Below are 20,081 nucleotides of genomic sequence, written 5' to 3' on the forward strand. Positions count from 1 at the left end.
AGAGGTACATATCAAAGTTTAGTGAGGATGCTGTTCTTGAATCATTTGAATTTTTCTAATGGCAGCACATAATCACACCTGTTGTCCTCTGGGGTCAAAAATGACCCCGTCAGGTTTGACTGTTTATAAAGCATACAGTATAAATTATCACCCACCTCTGTGTTTCATCTCCTTAGTCAACTTTATTCCAAGTCATTACCTGACATATAAAACATGTCACCATTCATTTCTGCAACATTTAACCCTCTTGTTACCTTCAAATTTACTAACACCTGTTATCCTGGGGTCATTTTTGACCCCAGCAATTTGAACCTGCAGAGCATTATTGTAATTAAAATTGCTACCCAAGTTTATGTGTCAGGTACTTAGTTTTTTGTTGACTACCTAAATAGCCCTTTAAATAAAACAACCCCCCCCGACACCCAAACCCGTATACATCCAGAATCCCTGTTACGGGACTATGGAGAAATATGCAGATCACCATAAAATCTCACTGATTGACCTAAAATTGGAAAGAGATATTTTTTGGGTGTTTTAATGGCTTTACATAAAACTTTACATATCAACATGTTGAGTTTGTGTTTACCCAGTTGTCCTCATTAAATTAGGAAAAGTCATTCAATATTAAATCAAAAATATGATGTCTCATTTATTTAGAACATTTTGTGCTATCCTGGGGTCAAAAATGACCCCAGGACAACACAAGGGTTAAGCCAATTTCTCAAAATATCTTTGAAAGTTTTATTCCTGGTACTATTTAAAAAGTCAAAATTAGGTTGTGCAGGACGACGTGTGTGGGCTAAATTTCTCAAGAATGAATATTGTGTATTTTTGTGTGGCTCCTCTGAATCATTTATGTGACTGCTGTTGTTGAGTATCTCTCCACTGATGCACAGTGAGGAGCTTCACAGCGTATTTAGGAAGTCAGTGAGAGCTTTGTGCCAGGTGTCTGGGTCATCCAGGTAACAAGGGTGACCCGCTCCTTTCATCACCACCACGCTGTGATTGGCCAGACTGCTCAGGTTGTTCAGCGACCGTTCTCCGAGCTGAGCGTCCTGGTCGCCGTAAACGATCAGCGACGGGACCTGGAGGAGAGACGGGACACAAAAACACACGTGAAGGTAAGAGATCTTTCTGTTGAGTACTTTCCAGAGTCCTTTCCCTCCTTTTTAGTTAATCTGTTTGTTTTTTTTAGGTGGTCAAATCCGGAACTAAAGTCTGTAGTTGTCCTCTATTTTACCTCAAGTTAAAAACAACAACATTTGAACAGGTCTCATAAAAAGATAGAAGGCAAGCTTTTTATTTTTATTTGGTGTGACTAAAAACCAAAAGTATATAAAAGAGTAGTCGGGCAGACCTTGATATTAGCTTTTATCAGCTGCAGAGAAAGTATTCAGACCATTTCATTAAATAAAGTCACACAATACTTGGATATAAATACACTCCATTACAAAGTTAAACTCCTGCATTAAAGGGGCACTCCAAAGATTGAGTTATTCATTTACATAAAGTTGGGGGATTCGCATGACACAGATTAAACAAAGACTTGCGACCGAGTTACCCCCAAACAATCTGGGATTCACACTGACCTCTTGCTGTGATTGGTCAGCTGTGCTGAGGTGAGAAAGGAACCAAGTTCTCTAGCTTTTTCCTCCGTCTTGACACAACTGTTTCTGTCACTTTTTGTGTGAACAATTCAGTGCAACGCCTTGGATGTTTTCCAGGAGAAACTGTATGAAAATATGTGTCATTATCCCCATATTTTAGTTACTGTTGCATCTCCCTCTTCTCTAGGGCAACACGCTTTTCACCTCGCCTTCGAGTGTTGCTGTGTGTAGGAGATATTAAAACCTCCGCCTTCTGATGACATTCAACATCACATTCAAGGGGTTAAACCAAGATAACATCACCACGTCATCATGACGGTTGAAGTCACTCATGTCATTATGCAGACAGATGAGCGGTATACTATTAATTATTTTATAATTGCATTATAATTACTGATGCCTTAATGTTTAAAGGTAATTGAAAGTTGTATAATGTCAAGATGGAGCTAATTCGAACAACTTCATATTTTACAAGCTTATATTTTGTATGCAAAATCTCAACCTGCAAAGTAACTAGTAATTATAGTTCACCACTTGCTTTTCATCTACTTCATTTACACTACTGTATGTATTTAGTTATTTTTATTCAACATCTCACTTTGTTATAATGTCGCTGCTTTTCTGCTTCGCTATTTTCCCCAAATCACTGAACATTAAGCAGCCACGACGCTCTTATATACAGTGATTTCGAGGGGAACTACTTCTCAGTAACAAACACGTCTCCTTCCTGGATAATCTGCCTTTACTTGGTTTGCCATTTCAGAAATGTTTTTTATATTGTTGGGAACGGGATGAAAGCAAGTGTGAAAGTCACACCAGCTCTGCTGGAAAATGGGGTTGACATTCACGGTTGCTCAAGTTATCCTTAAAAGAGGAAATGAAGAGCGCAGAGGAGTATAAAGTAAAACCTTACACACAGACTGTACCTTTACACTCTGGTACTGCTCCGCTGTGAAGTTCTCGGTGCAGATGGGAGCCACGGGGATGTAGGCTCGTATCAGAGCCTGGTGCTGCAGGAGGAAGGGAAGGGAGTACATCCCACTGAGGGACGGGCTGATCACCACCACAGAGCTCAGGCTCAGCTGCTCACACACCTCTTTCAGGAAGCCTGCAGGGGCCAGCTGTCCAACCGCTGCCGGGGCCTCGGCTGACTTAGACCGGCCGAGTCCTGTGGACAGAGAAAGAGAGTGGACAGCAAACTAATGAAGGCGTAAGACAAGAAGAAGACGAGGGCTACAGGTTTTCAAATTTAACGGATACCAGAACATTTTGATCAGATGTCTTCAAACTGTGAGAGATGAGAAAAACTGCATGAGGCGAAGGGAGCAGGTTCATACCGGTGCTCTAAAAACCACAGCAAGTTGTTTGTTGTAGTTAGGCCACTGATTTGGCGTGCTTACTGACACTGTCGGCAGTTGTTGCTGCACCAGTGGCTTTGATAAACAGCTCATGGAGACAGTTAAGGAACCCATTGCGCCTGATTGCCTCCCTTTGCATCAAAGATAGCCCTCCATATGGGACGGCTTTCAGTGCCGTCAGACTCACCCGGTAGGTCGATGGCGACTGCACGGCATCCTGCTTTGGCCAGAGTCTCCAGAGTGCCAATGTTGAGCCAGTTTTCTGATGAGAAACGGATGCCGTGAAGGAGTAAAATGGACATCCTCACTTCCCCTTCAGTAGGTTCACTCTGTCTGTAGAACAGCGGCGCTTTGCAGCCCTCTACCTGCACACTCCCCTCTGTCATCTTAACAGCTGACATCCTGAACAGAAAAGCAGTCGTTTAACTTCACACTGTTACTGGTACACACTATTATTATGTTGTGGTAAAGTAAAAGAATAAGTTAAGCATCAAAATATACTCCAAAATACGAGTAAAAGTAAGAATACTCATTATGCAGAATGATCCATTTCAGAATCATATCTTATTATTGGATTATAACTCTGGATGCATTAATGTGTTGGCGTAACTGGTGAAGCTGGTAAGGCTGTTTTTAATTACTCTATATACTGCTGGGTATTTAAATCTATAACATTACATACTAATTAATGAGTTGATTATTTTGTGATAATAGTTTGAATCAGCAAAGCGGTCAGATAAATGTAGAGGAGTACTTGTATAAAACAGCATAAAATGGAATCCCTCAAGTAAAGTACAAGTACCTCAACATTGGACAGCAGTTGAGTAAATGTACTTAGTTAAACTCCACCAGTGGTTGTGATAGGTCTTCATAGGGAAATTAGCATTGCTAACAAATACTTTACATTAATAAACACTTGAAATTGTCCTTATGGCTGCGTACAACCACATTTAAGTGGGCAATAAACCTTTTTTGAATGCTAAATAGGGGCTTTAATAGTAAAAGTTAACCTGTTGAATGTGTAAACAAGTACATCACTCTGACATGTAATGCAGTACAAAACATAAAGTAGCATAAATTGGAAATACATACAAGTACCTCAATTAAGTACTAAGACTGTACTAACTACTATGCATTATCATATACAAGCAGAGTTCCTAAAGAAAAGCATCAGTTGAGCTGCTAACATTAACACACCAGACGACGTTTTTACTTCAGTTCTCTGCCACAGTTTCAACAAGTTCCACTTTGTAACTTTCTCCACAGAAACATTGATCGCATCGGACTGCACTGCTTGTTGTCCGCTGCAGTTAACTGATGTTGTGTCCAGTTCAGACGAGACGAAGAGTTTGTGGACAGCTGGCAGGTTAAACAGTCCGATCAAAGTCCAGATTAGATCATTTGATTTGTAATATCGAGCTCGCGCTCAGCACTTCATCTAAAACACGATGAGAAAATAATCCGCCTTTTTTTTTTTTTTTTTTACCTGACGGCCTCCAGTAGTGAACCGACGATTATCCTGCAAAGTCAAGCTGTAAGCAGCTGCGGTTTCACCTCATTTCCCGGAAAACAGGAAGAAAAACAAAACCCACTGGAAGATTATTCTACTGACGCCTACTGTTTGATACGAGAATTGCTTTTGATCTGACAGCAATTTAAAAAAGTATATTTCTTCTGTATTTTTTCCGTAAAATATTTGGTTTAATCGTTTGCATTGCTGTCAGAGTGAAATCAGTTGAGTAGCATGAAAAGAAGAACATGAACAAGGACTGATGTGCCGCTCGTCATCAATGATTAATACGCAGTATTGATCTGTGTTTGGGAAATTAGGGCCTCTGTTTGTGTAAGAGTCCAGTGTGGGTGGTTGTGTGTTAAGTCAATAGTATGTTTTCTGCGTGGATTTCTAACATCCTCCTGGAGTTTTTTGGGGGATTTCTTTTTTCAGCGTCAAACCGACCTGTGATCGGATTTGTAATCCTTAACTAGGACTTCATAGCAGAGACCTCTGACTTCCATCCAGTGTTATAAAGCTCTTTACCGTCCGCAGACCACAAACAATGAAACTGTTGCTGTCCTTTATTCTCCTGACTGTCCGACTGGCTGCTGGTAAGAACGTGTTATGATCCTCAATGTCTTCAGTTATAAATGACTCATATTAATTGTCTGTGTTGTTATGAAGAGTTAAAATGTTTATGAAGAAATATTTAACAAAACAAACAAAAACTAAAAAAGTCGTCCCATATTTGTAGTTGAATATTTTTGAAAGTACCAGGATTATTATGTAATAAATCTGAAGGAATGTCAGTGGTGGAGGACGCATTTAGATATTTTACTTTAGTAAAAGTGTCAACACCACTCTTTGAAAACATTCCACTGCAAGTAAAAGTCCTGCATTTTATTATCCTGCCCTGATGAGTATTATCAGCAGAATATATCTAAAGTAGTTTCAGAAGTAAAAGTACTCATTCTGCAGTAAAATGGTCCCTGTCATTGTTTTAATTTTAAATGTTATGTTTTGGTATTAATATTGCTGATCATGAAAGTTTTTGTTGCAGTAAACTGCAGATGTTTAACTCCTTTGTATACTGTTGGGGAGGTTAATCTACAGCAATGCATCACATTCTATCAGATGATCATGTTTGTAGCATCGCTGTCCTGTGTGAACCACTATCCCTAAAAAGTCAACTTTCAGGAAAAAACTGTTTTGTGACGATGCCTTTTCCACCTGATCCAAGATGCTTTTCATATATTTGATTTAACTTCAGAAGTAGGAGGATTTGCTCATCACATAAAGGAACAATTCATCCTTCAGATTATCGGAAAAAGTAACTTCAGCTGTCACACAAATGTAGTGAAATAAAAGATAAAAGTACAATATCTGCCTCCCAGATGTTGTGGAGTAGAAATATAAAGTAACATAAAACAGAAATACTCCAGCAAAGTACAAGTACCTCATATTTGTATTTAAGTAGAGTGCTTGAGTAAATGTACACAGTTAAAGTTCACTTCTGTAAATTACTCATATAGGTATATAGGTATATCTGTGTTGTTATGAGGAGTCTAACTTTCTTATTTTATATATTATATTATATTATATATATAGAGCGAGGACCAGTTTAGTAACTATCGCCGTGTGAGGGTTGGTAAACTAATGTGGAAACTACAAAAGTAAAAACCAGTTATTTTCAATCTTGTGTATTTTGTGAGTAGTAGGATTATTTTGTTATACATTTTAGCACTGCATGAATGTATACCAGTATAAGTAGTAATATTGGTGGTTGTCGGTTATAGTAACAATGGTGTACTGATTTGCTGTTTAAAACTTGTTCTGGTCTCCGGTCTCACAAACTCTTGGTCCAAAGGTTATATGTATGCAGGCTCGTGCCCAAATGTTGCAGCTGGTACCAATGAGCAGCTGCACTCTAGTTCAAACCTGGACTCAATAGATCGAGATACAGTCCTGCCAACACGTTTTATTTAGTTGTATTGTTCTGTTGTGCATAAACAGGCTACCGAAGTCCCCTGAATGACTTCCAGCGCTCAGAGGGCAGAGAGCTGGTTCCCACCTCCTGGAACTCAGCTCGAGTGTTGTTGTTACCGGGTCTGAACCTGGAGGACTGCGCCACTCGCTGCTCTCAGTCTCTGGACTGCAGGTATCCAACCTCTACTTTAACACAGCAGGTTGTATGCACTACTGGTCAACCTTGTTCTTTCCAGCAAGGCCATAATTAGAAATATGACTTCATTATTTAAAGCATTCAGGTTGTGTTCGACCTGTAAACTTGATGGCTCACTGTGAAGTGAATTAAAGTCTTAATAAGGTAGCTCATGTAAAATGAATCTATTAATTATTAACTTCATCTACAATGTATTAAATAGGATAATTGTGGTCTTTTACAACCTGTCTTGTTTTCATCGGTTAGGATGAGTTTGTATTGGTCAGAAAGTCAGACAGGTTATCAACAAACCATTAGACAGGTCATCTAAACTATTGTATTGGCATTGGGTTTTCAATGGATGTTGTTATTTCTGACAGAAATGATGGCCAACACTGTAACAATGTGAGCCAAGTTGTAATAAGCCAGAATTTTGTCCAGTAAAATTTCGGTTCACACATTATTAGCAACCCAACAGATCTTTTTATTTAATTTATATAATGGCCTATTGGTGATCCATTCCTGAGCATTAAGAAAGGGATTTTTAGTAAATTATAAACCCTTTAATTTATATACCTTGTTGTAAGTTTGTATTCCTCAATATCCCTCAACACCAGAGCGTTTAACTACGAGACACGTCCAATTGTTTCCTGTAAACATCTGCCCTGGGTGGGCGACGGGAGCAACGCAGAGGTGAAGAGGAACGTAAACTGTGACCTTTATGAGAAGAAAGGTAAGACTCAATGTGTGATGTTACAGAGATCGATGTGACGGATCAGTGCTGGAGTTGTTTGATTGGTTCGTTTCTATTATGAAGTCTATGTCAGAAAGTGCATCGTGGGTAAAGGAGAAGACTACCGAGGGAAAGTCTTCACCACAAGAAGCGGGCTCACCTGCCAACAGTGGTGGTCCAAGTTTCCTCATGATCACAGGTGAGACGTTCCTCTGATGAATCTTAGTAGAGGCTGCAGTCTTTGATGCAGTGTAATCAGGCACATCAGGTTTAAAGTGGCAGGACATCCATATTGGCTGAACAGTGAAGGACTCGTAGCCTTTTTTTAAAGATAATCATCAAATATACAGACAAGCCAAACAGTTAAATGTTTCCAGTCCAACCAAAATCCAACTGTTGGTGTGTTTCACTTGTTAAAACTAGAAATCCTACCAGACGGTTGTCTGCCTCCACCAACCAGTCATGTTGCAGTTTACATCACTTCATCATTTTATCCCATTAGCCATTTGTATGAAAGTGTTTAATTAGCATATCAATTCTAGAGTTATGGCCAAAGACGTGTTTTTTGAGGTCACTGTGATCTTGATCACCAAAATCTAATCACTGCAGCTTTCAGAGTCCAGGTGGATGTTTGTGCCTAATTTGAAGAAATTCACTCAAGGTGTTCCCGGGAACGATGGACAGACGGACAGAGGGCCTAAAAAGTACTAAAAGCAAAATAAAAAAAACCAAAACAATCAGGCAGTGAAGCTGTCTGCAGTACAGGCCTGTCAGAGAAGACGCTACTGTCTGTTATTGTTTATAGGTGGAAGATTTCAGGCTGTCATTGACAAAATAGTAAATATGACAACTTAGTTTAAAGCTCTACTAATCAAAGTTTTTCATATAAACACCTGATTTAAATGAATGCATGTGAAAGAAAGGGTGACCTGACTCTGCAGTTCCCCTAAGCTCTTCAGCGCTTTCAGTCTCTTTTAACGCATTGTTTTCGTTTTTTTGGCCCAAATACTCTACTCTAATCTACCTCGTTTCTAATAGTAGATGGCAGCTGTTTTGAATTTTTCTGCTGCCACGTTAAACAAATATATAGCTTTAAGTTCATATTCATTTCTCCAATTGCTTACTGTCCTCTAAAATTGTGACTGTGTATAAAAAGAGCTCCCACTCTATTGATCTTACGTGGTTGTTAAAACCCTCAAATTAAAGCTGCGAGTCGTCAAAGAAACATGTTACATTTCCAATCCAATGTTCATAAAAGAAACGAATGTGACACTACAACATTTTGACTGCACTGCGTGCTAACTGAAGCCGTCCCCCACTCACTGTGAAACTCTCTGTTCGTCTCAGGTGGACTCCCACAGCTACCAACGGTCTGGAGTTGAACTACTGCAGGAATCCAGACGGGGACCGGATCGGTCCGTGGTGCTACACCACCGACCCTGAGCGCCGTTATGAAAGCTGCAACATCCCCCAGTGCAAAGATGGTACAGCCCATATATTTAGTGTGAAGGGAAATGCTTCATTTGCGGGTCTTGACATTTCCCAATCATTTTTCTAGAAAGTGTCTTGTTGCTAATAAGAGGGGAATACTAATTAATTAGATTTTTTAAAGAAAGATGAAGAAAATGTAGTTTCATCTTATTACTTAATTACAGTAATTACAGGAAAACTGACAAATTCATTTAAACCTAAGGAAATACTCACATTCTTCTTAACTCCCTTTGCTAATTTATATGTTTTCCTGTAATTTTCAGCTACACAGAAAATCTAATTTTTAACTTCTGACTTTTGTTTTCAGAGGTATGCATCACATGTAATGGAGAGGACTACCGAGGGCAGGTTGACCACACTGTGAATGGCAGAGAGTGTCAGAGATGGGACCAGCAGTACCCTCACCAACACATCTACCAGCCTGAAAAGTACTCCGTATTTACACTACATTGCCAAATTAATTGATCATATAAATGTGTGTGTTCTAAACAGTTTCAGTCCTTTGTTTTGTTATTTTGGACAGAAAAAAAAACGTGTGTATTTTTCAGATACCCTGATAAGAGTTTAGATGACAACTACTGCCGTAACCCCGATGCCTCTCCGGTGCCCTGGTGTTACACTACAGACACCGAGGTGGAGAGGGAGAACTGTGAGATCAGCAAGTGCAGTAAGACGTTGCTTTTCTTATCGTAACTCGATTAGAAATGCTCATGATAATATTGATGATGGAACGAATAATTGATTCACTATCATGACAACGGATTCACCTTCTTTTCTCTCCATACATTTTTCACTATTTTGTGACAGTTTATGGATCAAATGATTAATTAATTCAGAAAGTAAGATTAATAGATGATGAGAATAATCCCTAAATAAGATATAACTGTAAAGTTTTCTTGTTTCTTCTGTTTTGTTTTTGCCATTAGTTTCCTCTGGCATAATCGAGGGGAATAGGTGTTTGGAGACACAGTTGAATTAGAGAGTCTCATTAAGTCGCTGTAATTAAATTTAGAAAAATCACCCTTTTGGTGTTTGTGCAAATTACTTCCCAAATTGTGTGACATTTCACAATTGCCCCAATGATTCTCTTTGATTGAAGAGTGAATGCAGCTAAACTTTGAGATTCAAGCCCTGCGTCGTCCCACAGGATTTTAGGTTAATTAAAGATGTATTACAACGTTTACTCTGGTATGCTGTAGTTTCCATTAGGAATGGTGGTGCAATTTATTTGACAAAGAATTAACGGTATGATGAAATGTAAAAGGTATTTTGTACTTTTACAACGTGGTTTGTTTAATATAAAATTATAGTTTCTAAATTAATACTCTTTAGACTTATTTTTTCCTCCGGTTATGCAGTTGGGAATGCATTCAGTATAATGCCTGACATGCCAAGGCCGAGTCAAATGCTAAACTTTTCATTTCAGAAGATGAAGAAATAAATAAACCCAACCAGGGCATTGGTGTTTTCTCCAGGATTTCAACACAAGTTGTGCAAGATGACACAAGATGACACTGGCTGGCATTTCCCCTGAGGACAGAGTTCACTGGGGCCCAAAATCTATAAGATAGCACCATCTGGTGGTGCAGGCAGCGTTGAGCCAAAATCAAAACACTGCTCCAAATCAATTCTCATTCTCATCATAGATTAAGATAATTCTCAACGTCACAAAAAAAAAAAAACAAGATCGAATTTTATCCTGACTTCAAATTAAACATGGTAGCGAGTAGGAATCGACCTGACATGATCATTGAAAAGAAGATTGTTGAATCAGATTCATTAAAGGTCTCCTCCAGACATAGAAACAGTCAGAGAAATACTCTACTTGAAATAATAATTTGTTATTATTACGAGTCTACCGTGATGAATAGCATCTATAATATGAATATGCAAATGTTGCTTGTTTCAAAAGTTGAACTGCTGGACACAAGATGTCTTCAGACTTTAAGCTCCCACATCACACTTGTGTAAGTTACATATTGAAACATGTCACAAAATCCTGCTACAAAACTTTAAGGTGAGCACAGAGAAACTTCAGCAGATGGATTTGAAAACAGCCTTCTAGTCTCAAACTCTTAAATAGTTTCACTTAAACACATTCAGTTAAATGCTTGTGCTGTAGTTTGTGGGTCATTCTGTCACATTGAGTGTAAAAAAAAGAAAGACAGACTTTCTGTTTGGACTTTAATTACACTACAATAACAGAACTCAAATCACAGAATAGTCTCATCCTTCTAACTTCACCTCTGTGCAGCCTAGAAGTGACCTTTAACACTCATTTATTTCCTCTTCAACTTGCTCTTCTCCTCCAGCTGAGGTGCGGGTGGAGAAACGCCAGCGCTCCAGCTTCACGACTAACTGTTTCCGCGGCCGCGGGGAGGATTACCGCGGCAAAGTCAACGAGACAACATCAGGTATCCCCTGTCAGCGGTGGGATGCCCAACAACCTCATGAGCATCCCTTCTTCCCAAACACATACGAATGCAAGTAAGAACATGAACAAAGTAAGAACAAAGTGCTCTATTTGCTCCACACATGAATATTAACGTCAAGATGTCATTGCAGTGAAATTTCTTGCGATCTTATTTCTCTGCTGACAGTTGACGGTCGATGATAAATGGTCATCGACTGCAGATTAAGGAGCCGGTCGCACACTGAGTGGCAATATGGATGTGAAATGAATATTAAGTTTATTTGTAATGCGGTAATCATTCATCGTGCCTAAATCGATTACGAGCATTTCAATCATCTAGTTTGTAGTTACAAGAAGTGTTGGATTTTATTAGTATGTTGTTTCAGTGTAATCCTACATCTCTAAATCAGGGGTTTTCAAAGTCTGGGACTGTGGGCCTCCCCTCACACAAAGCTTGAAAAGTGGCGCCCCCTCACCCCTTAGTTCAATTGATTATGTTATTTGATCCCAGACACTCAACAATTTAACCAAAATAGCCTAATATTGCCGTTTCAGACTACATCACATACATAAAAAAGGCTGTCTTATCATTGTAGCATTTATTAGTTTCTGACTCTCAGAAAGTATAGGGAAAACATCTCTTCTCTAGCTAAATCACTCACATTTAGGCTACTCTATGTGATCTTATTTTAACAATTAATCTAATGATTAATGTCATTTTTTATCTTCCAATCAGTGAGCCTCCCACTCTGCTCTACTTAAACATTAAACAGGCTAAACAGATACAGTAAAGTCTGACTGTGTAACAGGTCACTTAACGTATTAGTGATGAGACAGTGGGCATTATTATTGTAAAGCCTGTACATTTATAAATATAAAAATAATTCTTAATGTTAGGTGCAAGAAAATATTATGTGTGGCCTTGGTACAATCAACAACTAACTTTGTATTTAATTAGGCATTATTAAACAATGACAGGCTCGCTTATCAGGATTGTACAAAATTTCCTACATTATAAAAAAAACAGGACATTTTAAATCACTACAATGGTTAAACGATAAAGCCTTCAATATCTTGTCGCAAGTCATGTTTATAAATGCCGATCAGGTAAGCTGTTCTCATGCCTGGATAATTGGGTATTTTATCTTTATTTTGATCCTGTGTCATGCTTTAATTTTATGCAATATACTTTGTTTTATAAAGTGTATTTGTTTGTTTGCTATGTCTGATTTTTCAGTGATTATGTGTACTAAGTGTGCTGTGTGTAGGTTTTTTATGACAGAATAAAACCTAAAACAAACCGATTGACTGTGTGCAACGTCTCATCCAGGGGTTTGGAGGAGAACTACTGTCGTAACCCAGATGGGTCGGAGGCTCCCTGGTGCTTCACATCTGTGCCAGAGATGAGGACTGCTCTCTGCTTACAGATCAAACGCTGTGCAGACGACATAGAGGCTGAAGGTATGACCTTTTTATTCCGATTTTAGCAAAAAGAGGAATTCAGTTTCAGCTACCTATCAAGTGTAATGGATAAAGATGATCTTATAAAAGCCACAAGAATGTATGAATATTTACATGCAGGGCAGAACATGCAGGGCTTAAACCATGATACACTGAGCCCATGAGTCCAAGTTTTCTCCAATGCAACCTGAGAATATTTGGACCAGGAACTGATAATAGTATTTATTTTTGTTTTAAGTATTTAAGTATTTGTCAAATTTTATTTATTAAATGTTATATTTCTCTATATTTTATTTCCCAACATTAAAGCAACACTCACAACGGAAAATGTACACATCTTAGCAATACAATGCTGCTTTGGTCAATTCAATACACAAAGAGGTTTCACTGCTACAGCCTTCATTTCAATGACCAGTAGCTTCGAACGGCTAATGTTGGCTGATTTTAGCTCATTTCTTCTTGTACAATCGATACACTATGATTTACATTTACTATTATAATGTTATTGTCATTTGTGGCTCCTGATAAGCTACACTGTCTGTCTTTGAGGTCCAAATGCAGTTTGGAAGAACAAATGTCTGGTGGAGAAATACAGAATCCTTTATCTATTTATTTATTTACATTTTGTATTGTACATGATCAGTGTAAATAATGGCCACCATGTTTTTTAATGTAACTCCCTCAGTGTTACTAAAACCCCCGAATTACCCAACAAATATGTAGAATATAACCTCAATGGCAGCTATGGTCCTGCATGAGAATTATGGAGTCTCACTGTTTTTTTTTTTTACATTTTCACTGTGTGCCATAATTCATAATAATAATTTCTTCAGATTGCTACCACGAAAATGGAAAAAACTACAAAGGAATGGTCCGCAAAACTCGTAAGGGGATCACCTGCCAGAAATGGAACGTCAACACACCCCATCGGACCAAGTACGACGATCATTTAAGACGGATGATTTTTTATCCAAGAGGAAAACATCTAGGACACCAAACAAAGAATGGAACGGGCCATGCTTGTTGCCTTCATGTTATTGCTGTGTCCAAAATCCAAAATGCATAATACTTGAAAACAGGTGTTGAGTATGTTGTGTATTCACACAAGAAAACTGACTAAATTAAGTACACTTTAAACAGTCCATATGCATGCACCCTAAAAACCTTTAATTTCTAATCTGCTGTAGAGGACACTATTCTCCCACAATGCAACGCACGGAAATGGGAGAGCGTCTCACAGCTGGAAAAATCTAAACTAATTATTGATGGAGGTGAAACAGCTGCAGGAAAACCTCACAAAAAAGTGTTTTATTTTTGGACAAACATTTAGCCGTCTTATCAGGAGTGACTTTTGACCTCAGCTATAACAGTTAAATATGTTGATTACTTTTATAGAGACTACAAGTTCCATCAAGACTAGTATTTAGTATATAATGTATACAGTTAGTATATAAAGTAGTATTTATAACTTGAAAATAATCACCATGATTTTCCAGGATAAACCCAAGGACTCATCCTGAGGCCAACCTGACAGAGAACTACTGTCGTAACCCAGATGGGGACCAGCACGGACCCTGGTGCTACACCACCGACCCCAAAACTGAGTTTGACTACTGCGCCATCAAACAGTGTGGTACATAACTCTGCTTTTATTGTCTATTTCAACATCCTCAGACTAGCTTGATCAACTGTGTGGTGACAACTCAAAAGAGCTTCTGTATTCTGACTTTAACAATTCATCTGTTTCTTGTTGTTTTCAAACAGCTGGAGAGAAAGTGTCCATGACTGAACCAGTAGGTTAGTTTCTGAATGAATTTGAGGCAATATTTAGTTGTTGACAACAAGCCTGTTTTTTTAGTTTTTTGTTTTTTTAACAATAATACGTCACCGTTTTGTGAACACAGAGAATGTGGAGTTCAGTGAGTGCGGGAAGAGAGACGACCGCAATCAGAGGACGAGGATGCGTATTGTGGGTGGGATTCCTGGGAACTCGCCGTGGACAGTGAGCCTCAGAGACAGGTGAGTCTGCGAGCTGACGGTGTTTGAGCCAGCCATGGACACGTAAAATACGCTCAACTGTGCTTTATGTGACCTCTGACCTCTTGGGTGCAGGAAAGGAAACCATTTCTGTGGAGGATCCATGGTTAACCCCAGATGGGTGATCAGCACCAAGCAGTGTTTCTCCTCCTGGTAAAGCTTGTTTATTTAACATGTTTATTTAAGGGTGTTAGCATTGTCATGGTGAACATGTTAGCGTTTAGCTGAAAGCACTGCTGTGCCTAACTGCAGCCTCACAGAGCTGCTAGCATGACTCTTGTTTGAAAATATCTCTTGCACGGCATTTATGGAAGAGCTTTGTTAAATAGGTCGAGTCCCCCTTGTAGACTTCAAAGCATGAAATAAAAAGTGTTGCATTTTGCTTGTCTGTATTTGTGCACAGCTACGTGGACCTGCCCGGATACTCGGCCATGATGGGAACACTGTATCGGGATCCTCAAGAAGGAGAGCCTGGCGTGCAAACTATCCCTCTGACCAAGATTGTCTGCGGACCCTCAGAGTCTCAGCTGGTCATGCTTCAACTGGAATAGTGTGTACTTTCAAGTGCCCCCCAGCACACACACACACACACACACACACACACACACACACAGACCAATAATAATTTCCCTGCCTTTCTCTCCTTTCTGTAGCCCGGCTCAGTTTAATGAGCGTGTCTCTCAGATCTGCCTCCCTCCTGAGCGCTACATTGTAGCTGAGGGGACGTCTTGTGAGATCGCAGGATGGGGTGAGACTAGAGGCAAGTAAAATCCTTTGGAGATGATAACTTGACACTGAATTAACTACATGCTGTGCTTCATTCAACTACAATATGCTTCAATTGCAGTAATTGATAATAGATGACTTCCTTCGAACAAGCATCTTGTTTCTGTCCTTGGAGTAATGTTGCATCTAAATGAGAAAACTATTCAGACGATTGAGCAACAGATGGCATAGATATTTCTAGAACCAGTCAACATCTGTTCACCTTCCTTTTCCTTTTTCTCTTTGTCCCTAAACACATTGGCTGCTAACTCATTCCTCCTTCTTGCTGTTTTTAAAGGGACTGGAGATGAGACTGTCCTCAATGTAGCCTACATACCAGTTCTCAGTAACAAGGACTGCAACAAATACTTCAGAGGTCGTGTTCGTGAGAATGAGATGTGCACCGGCTCTTTCCAGGGCGGGGTGGGCGCTTGTGAGGTAGGTGTCCATGAAAAGTGAGCACAGCATTAAAGCTTTACTGCCCATTTTAGATGTATTTGTTTACCCTGGAGCAGCAGCAGAGTTACTTCAGTCACTATTTTCTTTTCTTTCTTTTTTTTTTGACAACTTTTTATTGGTGGAAGTGGGACAGGTATTATCCAGCTACTGTACATTCTCTGTACCTTGAATATCTTAAGTAATTCAATACTTTTTTTTACAGTGTTTTTGGGGTCATTCCTCGTTTAAGTTACATATTCTGTAAATTCACTGGATTTGTCTTAAAGTTATATTTTACATATATTTACATATCGCCAGATTTTACTTTACTTTAACTAAAAACACCAGAACTCAAGAAGCTAGAGGGGGAAAAAAGACAAGAAAGAAAAGGTGAAAGAACCCAAATAAATTAATAAACAAACCAAAACCAAACAACAACACAAGAGAAGGAACGAAACCTTTTATTGTTGCCTTTTGCTTTTATTAGGTTACAGAAGAGATGCATTGTGGGCAATATGGTATATGTCTTAACAACTAAGTCACCATGACACATAAGACCATTTTTTTGACTTTTATTGCAGTGTGTAATGGCATTGAAAGGAATAGTCTGACATTTTGAAAAATACACTCATAGTTTTCTTGTTGAGAGTTCGATGAGAAGATCAACACACAATCTATACCTACTAACACCTGTATGGCTAACTAATTAACACATTATATCTTGTTTGTTTTTTTACCTCTAGACAGAGCCAAGCTAGCTGGTTCCCCCACTTTCCAGTTTTTATGCTAAGCTAACCGGCTACTGGATGTAGCTTTAAAGTGAATATGCGAGTTCCCCAAAATGTCAAAACTATTCCTTTCAATGAACAAGCATAACATTGTTTGATGAGAATTAATGCTTCAAATACTGACGGTGAATAAAATCTTTTGATGATGAAAATCACTTGAAGTAAAGAGCATACAGCTATTTATATGTTCCTATAAATTAAACACATTCACCATTTGGATAATGGAGGAGGACTGGACAAGATGTGACTGCAAGATGTTTCCGACCTTAGCAGTGACAGTCAGTCATAACAGAGACAAATAATGACTCCAGAGTGTTGTTCCTGTGTGTCTGCAGAGAGACTATGGCGGCCCTCTGGCGTGTCAGAACAGCGACTGCTGGGTACTTGAGGGTGTGATCATCCCCATGAGGCGCTGTGGACACCCGGGGCAGCCCAACATCTTCATCCGTGTCTCTGTCTACGTTGACTGGATCAAGAAGGTCATGGAGATGACTTAGGATTAGAGACTGCCATCTAACAGGAACTGATCAAATCTGCTCAACCCTCAAGACCAGTTTTTCACTTAACCATATACATTTTTTCCTTCTCAGATGTCTCTTTAAAACATTAAAAAATGTGAATAATACATTAAGATGTATAGTCAGATTTTATTAGTTAAAACATTAAGGTAAAACATTACTACATCATAAAAAAAGAATCATTCATTCATGGGGAAAATGCAAAGACATGCAGAGTAATGTCTTACAGTATATTTTCTGCTTTAGATTAATTTATATATGCATTTACATTTAGTGAATCTTTACAGCCAGACTAACTGACTTCTGATGCATCAGTCAGGGCATTTAAACAATAAGCAGAAAACATCTATATTCCCAAAACATGATCAAGAACTCTGAGGTGCAAAACAATGCAGAGAAGATTATAATTAAGATCATATAAATGTAGTTCAGTTAAATTCTGTAAATTCCCCATTTAGCACTTATAAGCAATACATATACATTTAAACTATGATGTAGTTGTGAGCAGATATAAAGTATTGTTCCATGGTTATAACTTCTCCCATATTTTTTACATTATTTTATTGTGTTTTTACTATTTAGTCATTCATTATCTGTTTATACACCAGCCCCCACTTGCTGCGTGGCCACAGGAGGAGTTATATCCATTGACAAATATATTAATAAACACTGCTTGCAACTACTTTTTAGTGTGTTACAAACCATTTATCAAATAATATACTTCTTATAAATGCTAAACATTTGGACTTAAGGTTAAGCGTTGGAAATGTTTTGCTATTTATTCTCGATGAAATAAAAGGGATGCAGGGGCAACATCTAATTGTAGCCCCACAGGTTCAGAGAAGAACTGCCAATAACAGGGGAGGTGTGGGTGGTTTACAGCACACATTTTAAGTTCCTAACATCCCCTGGAAATGCACCCTTTACCACAAAACTGTACGCCTCCCGTCCTCTCCCTGGCATTGAATGGAGCTCCAAAATACCTTCTTTGCCCCCAGCCTCTAAAGAAATCCCTCCTCTGCCTGTCTTTTGATGCCTGCCCCCACCTCTAAAGACATGCCTTTGTGCCTTATGCAGAACTGTATGCGCTGCACATTCTTTCTAGTTCTATAGGAGGATTTTTGTAACCCGGTCCTGATGAGCCCACGGAATTCAGCTTAAATAAACCTCAAGATCAGAGTCCGACCGAATCTCAGACACACCAGCCTGCAGAGGACCACTGAACTCACACATATACACGCACACAATTCTCTCGCATGCTAACCCTCCCCCCTCTGCCTTATCCCCCATTCTATCTGTCTGTTTTCTGTCGCTTCGAAATTTTCACATTTTTTTCCTATTTTCCTAGAACTATTAGGAATGAGGTGTAGATGATGTTCCCTTTAACTAATGATGCCAATTATCCTCCTGCTGCACACAGCATTTGGAAATGGCAGGTTGACAGTTATGATTTCATCATCATTATGTTCACTTTCATTGAGTAATATTAATAGTGGATGACTAATCAGATTCAAATATGACAGCAGTTCTCACCAACTGTTAAAGCTTCTGGGAAACCTGAATACATTTTAAATAAATGCTTCCACAGAATTATGCCAACAGTTTCTTTTTTTATTTTGTTTTATGCCTTTTAGGGTGAATGACATAAACATTTTGTATGTTTGAATTCAACATGTGATTATGATTTTTTTTTAGTTTTTAATGGAATAGTCAGATTTCAAAGGGTATTTAATCAGTAAACTTCTGAATAACATCATTTAACCTAAACTATAAAGAATTAAAATGGAGCCCTGTGCTTTATCTTTGTAACTTAAAGCTTTATATTTTGGTCTCATGCCAGCACGCTCACCTTACATGACTCCATGCAGCCGCCCCTGGAATGTGTATTTACTGTGGTTCAATCATGTCGGTCTGTGTTTATCAGTTTGTGCAAATTTACAAAGTTACCTCTTGAAAATCAAGAAGGCACGTTAAAAAAAAAAGAGATTTTTAAATCTTCACAAAAATATTCAACATAAACTACGATGGGAATATTTCTTTCCAAAAATACTACATGTCCACCCAGGGAGGATGAGATTTTCCAGTTTTTATTTCATAAAATAAAGAGAGAATAACTCAAGATAAGATTAGAGGAATAAAGAACTAGAGTGTCTAATAAAAACACTTTACATGTTCTACGTAAGAAACTTAAAAGGGAAATGTTGTTCTTTTACTACTCACTTCTAATGTATGCGTGATTAAAAATGCGTGATTAAATGAACCAAACTGGGGTCAATTCCTCCCCAAAAGCAAACGCTCATCCGCAGACTTTCTTCTTAGAAACCCCAAATGTCTGTCCTTTGTTATGACTTACAGAGTGATATCTCTCACACTGTGGGTGGGGAGACAGAGAGAGAATGAAACTTGTGCTCGAAACTGTCTAGACAGACTGATCTCACCAGAATTTCTACTAAACCTATTTCTCTCGTCTGTGGGGAACTTCCCAGCCCCCGGATCCCACTTTGGGAACCCCGGAACCAGACCCTACCCTCCCGTCTGATGCCCGTCTCTCTCCCTTTCCTTCTCTCGAGTGGGTGGTCCCGGTGAGCTTTTCGGGGCGGGGTCCTCTGTTTCAACCCTCCTACCCTCGTTCCCTCTTGAAACATGCTTTAATAGAGAAAGTATGCAATGCATACTGCTCAGCTACAACCCCCCCCCCAATTATACTGCAACTGGGGTATTCGTGACTGGACGTCTGGGGGGGATCACACACATTTCCGATTAGAGGAGGAGAGAGAGAGAGAGAGAGAGAGAGAGAGAGAGAGAGAGAGAGAGAG

The 20,081-nt window shown here is 39.0% G+C and overlaps 2 protein-coding genes across 4 annotated transcripts; one reads left to right on the top strand and one right to left on the bottom strand.

The window, feature by feature from the left end:
* Window positions 1–834: 834 nt before the first annotated feature.
* abhd14b (abhydrolase domain containing 14B) lies at window positions 835–4,549 on the bottom strand. 2 transcript variants are annotated; one of them, XM_031852539.1, is made up of 4 exons: window positions 4,452–4,549; window positions 3,153–3,367; window positions 2,534–2,775; window positions 835–1,085 (listed from the first exon to the last, which is right to left on the bottom strand). In XM_031852539.1, exons 2-4 carry the CDS (start codon window positions 3,364–3,366, stop codon window positions 906–908), a joined length of 636 nt encoding a protein of 211 aa, XP_031708399.1. In that variant the 5' UTR covers window position 3,367; window positions 4,452–4,549; the 3' UTR covers window positions 835–905. The 2 variants fall into 2 exon arrangements, with proteins under 2 accessions (XP_031708399.1, XP_031708408.1); XM_031852548.1 differs by lacking the exon at window positions 4,452–4,549 and adding an exon at window positions 4,179–4,435.
* On the top strand, window positions 4,452–18,853 carry mst1 (macrophage stimulating 1). 2 transcript variants are annotated; one of them, XM_031852527.1, is made up of 19 exons: window positions 4,452–4,628; window positions 4,952–5,071; window positions 6,474–6,618; window positions 7,239–7,354; window positions 7,439–7,553; window positions 8,702–8,838; window positions 9,153–9,273; window positions 9,394–9,512; window positions 11,158–11,332; window positions 12,589–12,719; window positions 13,553–13,655; window positions 14,216–14,352; window positions 14,484–14,516; window positions 14,624–14,738; window positions 14,832–14,909; window positions 15,160–15,306; window positions 15,410–15,516; window positions 15,820–15,959; window positions 17,083–18,853. In XM_031852527.1, the coding sequence occupies exons 2-19, from the start codon at window positions 5,023–5,025 to the stop codon at window positions 17,242–17,244; spliced, it is 2,130 nt and encodes a 709-aa protein (XP_031708387.1). In that variant the 5' UTR covers window positions 4,452–4,628; window positions 4,952–5,022; the 3' UTR covers window positions 17,245–18,853. The 2 variants fall into 2 exon arrangements, with proteins under 2 accessions (XP_031708387.1, XP_031708379.1); XM_031852519.1 differs by having other exon boundaries at window positions 4,452–5,071.
* The last annotated feature ends 1,228 nt before the right edge of the window (window positions 18,854–20,081 follow it).

This window comes from Anarrhichthys ocellatus, unplaced genomic scaffold (assembly GCF_004355925.1).
Source record: "Anarrhichthys ocellatus isolate YVR2014 unplaced genomic scaffold, GSC_Weel_1.0 scaffold1, whole genome shotgun sequence".
In the NCBI taxonomy this organism is placed as follows: domain Eukaryota; kingdom Metazoa; phylum Chordata; class Actinopteri; order Perciformes; family Anarhichadidae; genus Anarrhichthys; species Anarrhichthys ocellatus.

Bases quoted from the DNA above. Each gene is read 5' to 3' on its own strand.
- abhd14b (XM_031852539.1), bottom strand. From the start codon at position 3,366: ATGTCAGCTGTTAAGATGACAGAGGGGAGTGTGCAGGTAGAGGGCTGC. The intron at 2,776-3,152 runs GTGAGTCTGACG...CTCTGTCCACAG, and splicing joins AGTCGCCATCGACCTACCGG to GACTCGGCCGGTCTAAGTCA. The intron at 1,086-2,533 runs GTACAGTCTGTG...TCTCTCCTCCAG, and splicing joins AGCAGTACCAGAGTGTAAAG to GTCCCGTCGCTGATCGTTTA.
- mst1 (XM_031852519.1), top strand. From the start codon at position 5,023: ATGAAACTGTTGCTGTCCTTTATTCTCCTGACTGTCCGACTGGCTGCT. The intron at 8,839-9,152 runs GTACAGCCCATA...TTTTGTTTTCAG, and splicing joins CATCCCCCAGTGCAAAGATG to AGGTATGCATCACATGTAAT. The intron at 13,656-14,215 runs GTACGACGATCA...ATGATTTTCCAG, and splicing joins AACACACCCCATCGGACCAA to GATAAACCCAAGGACTCATC.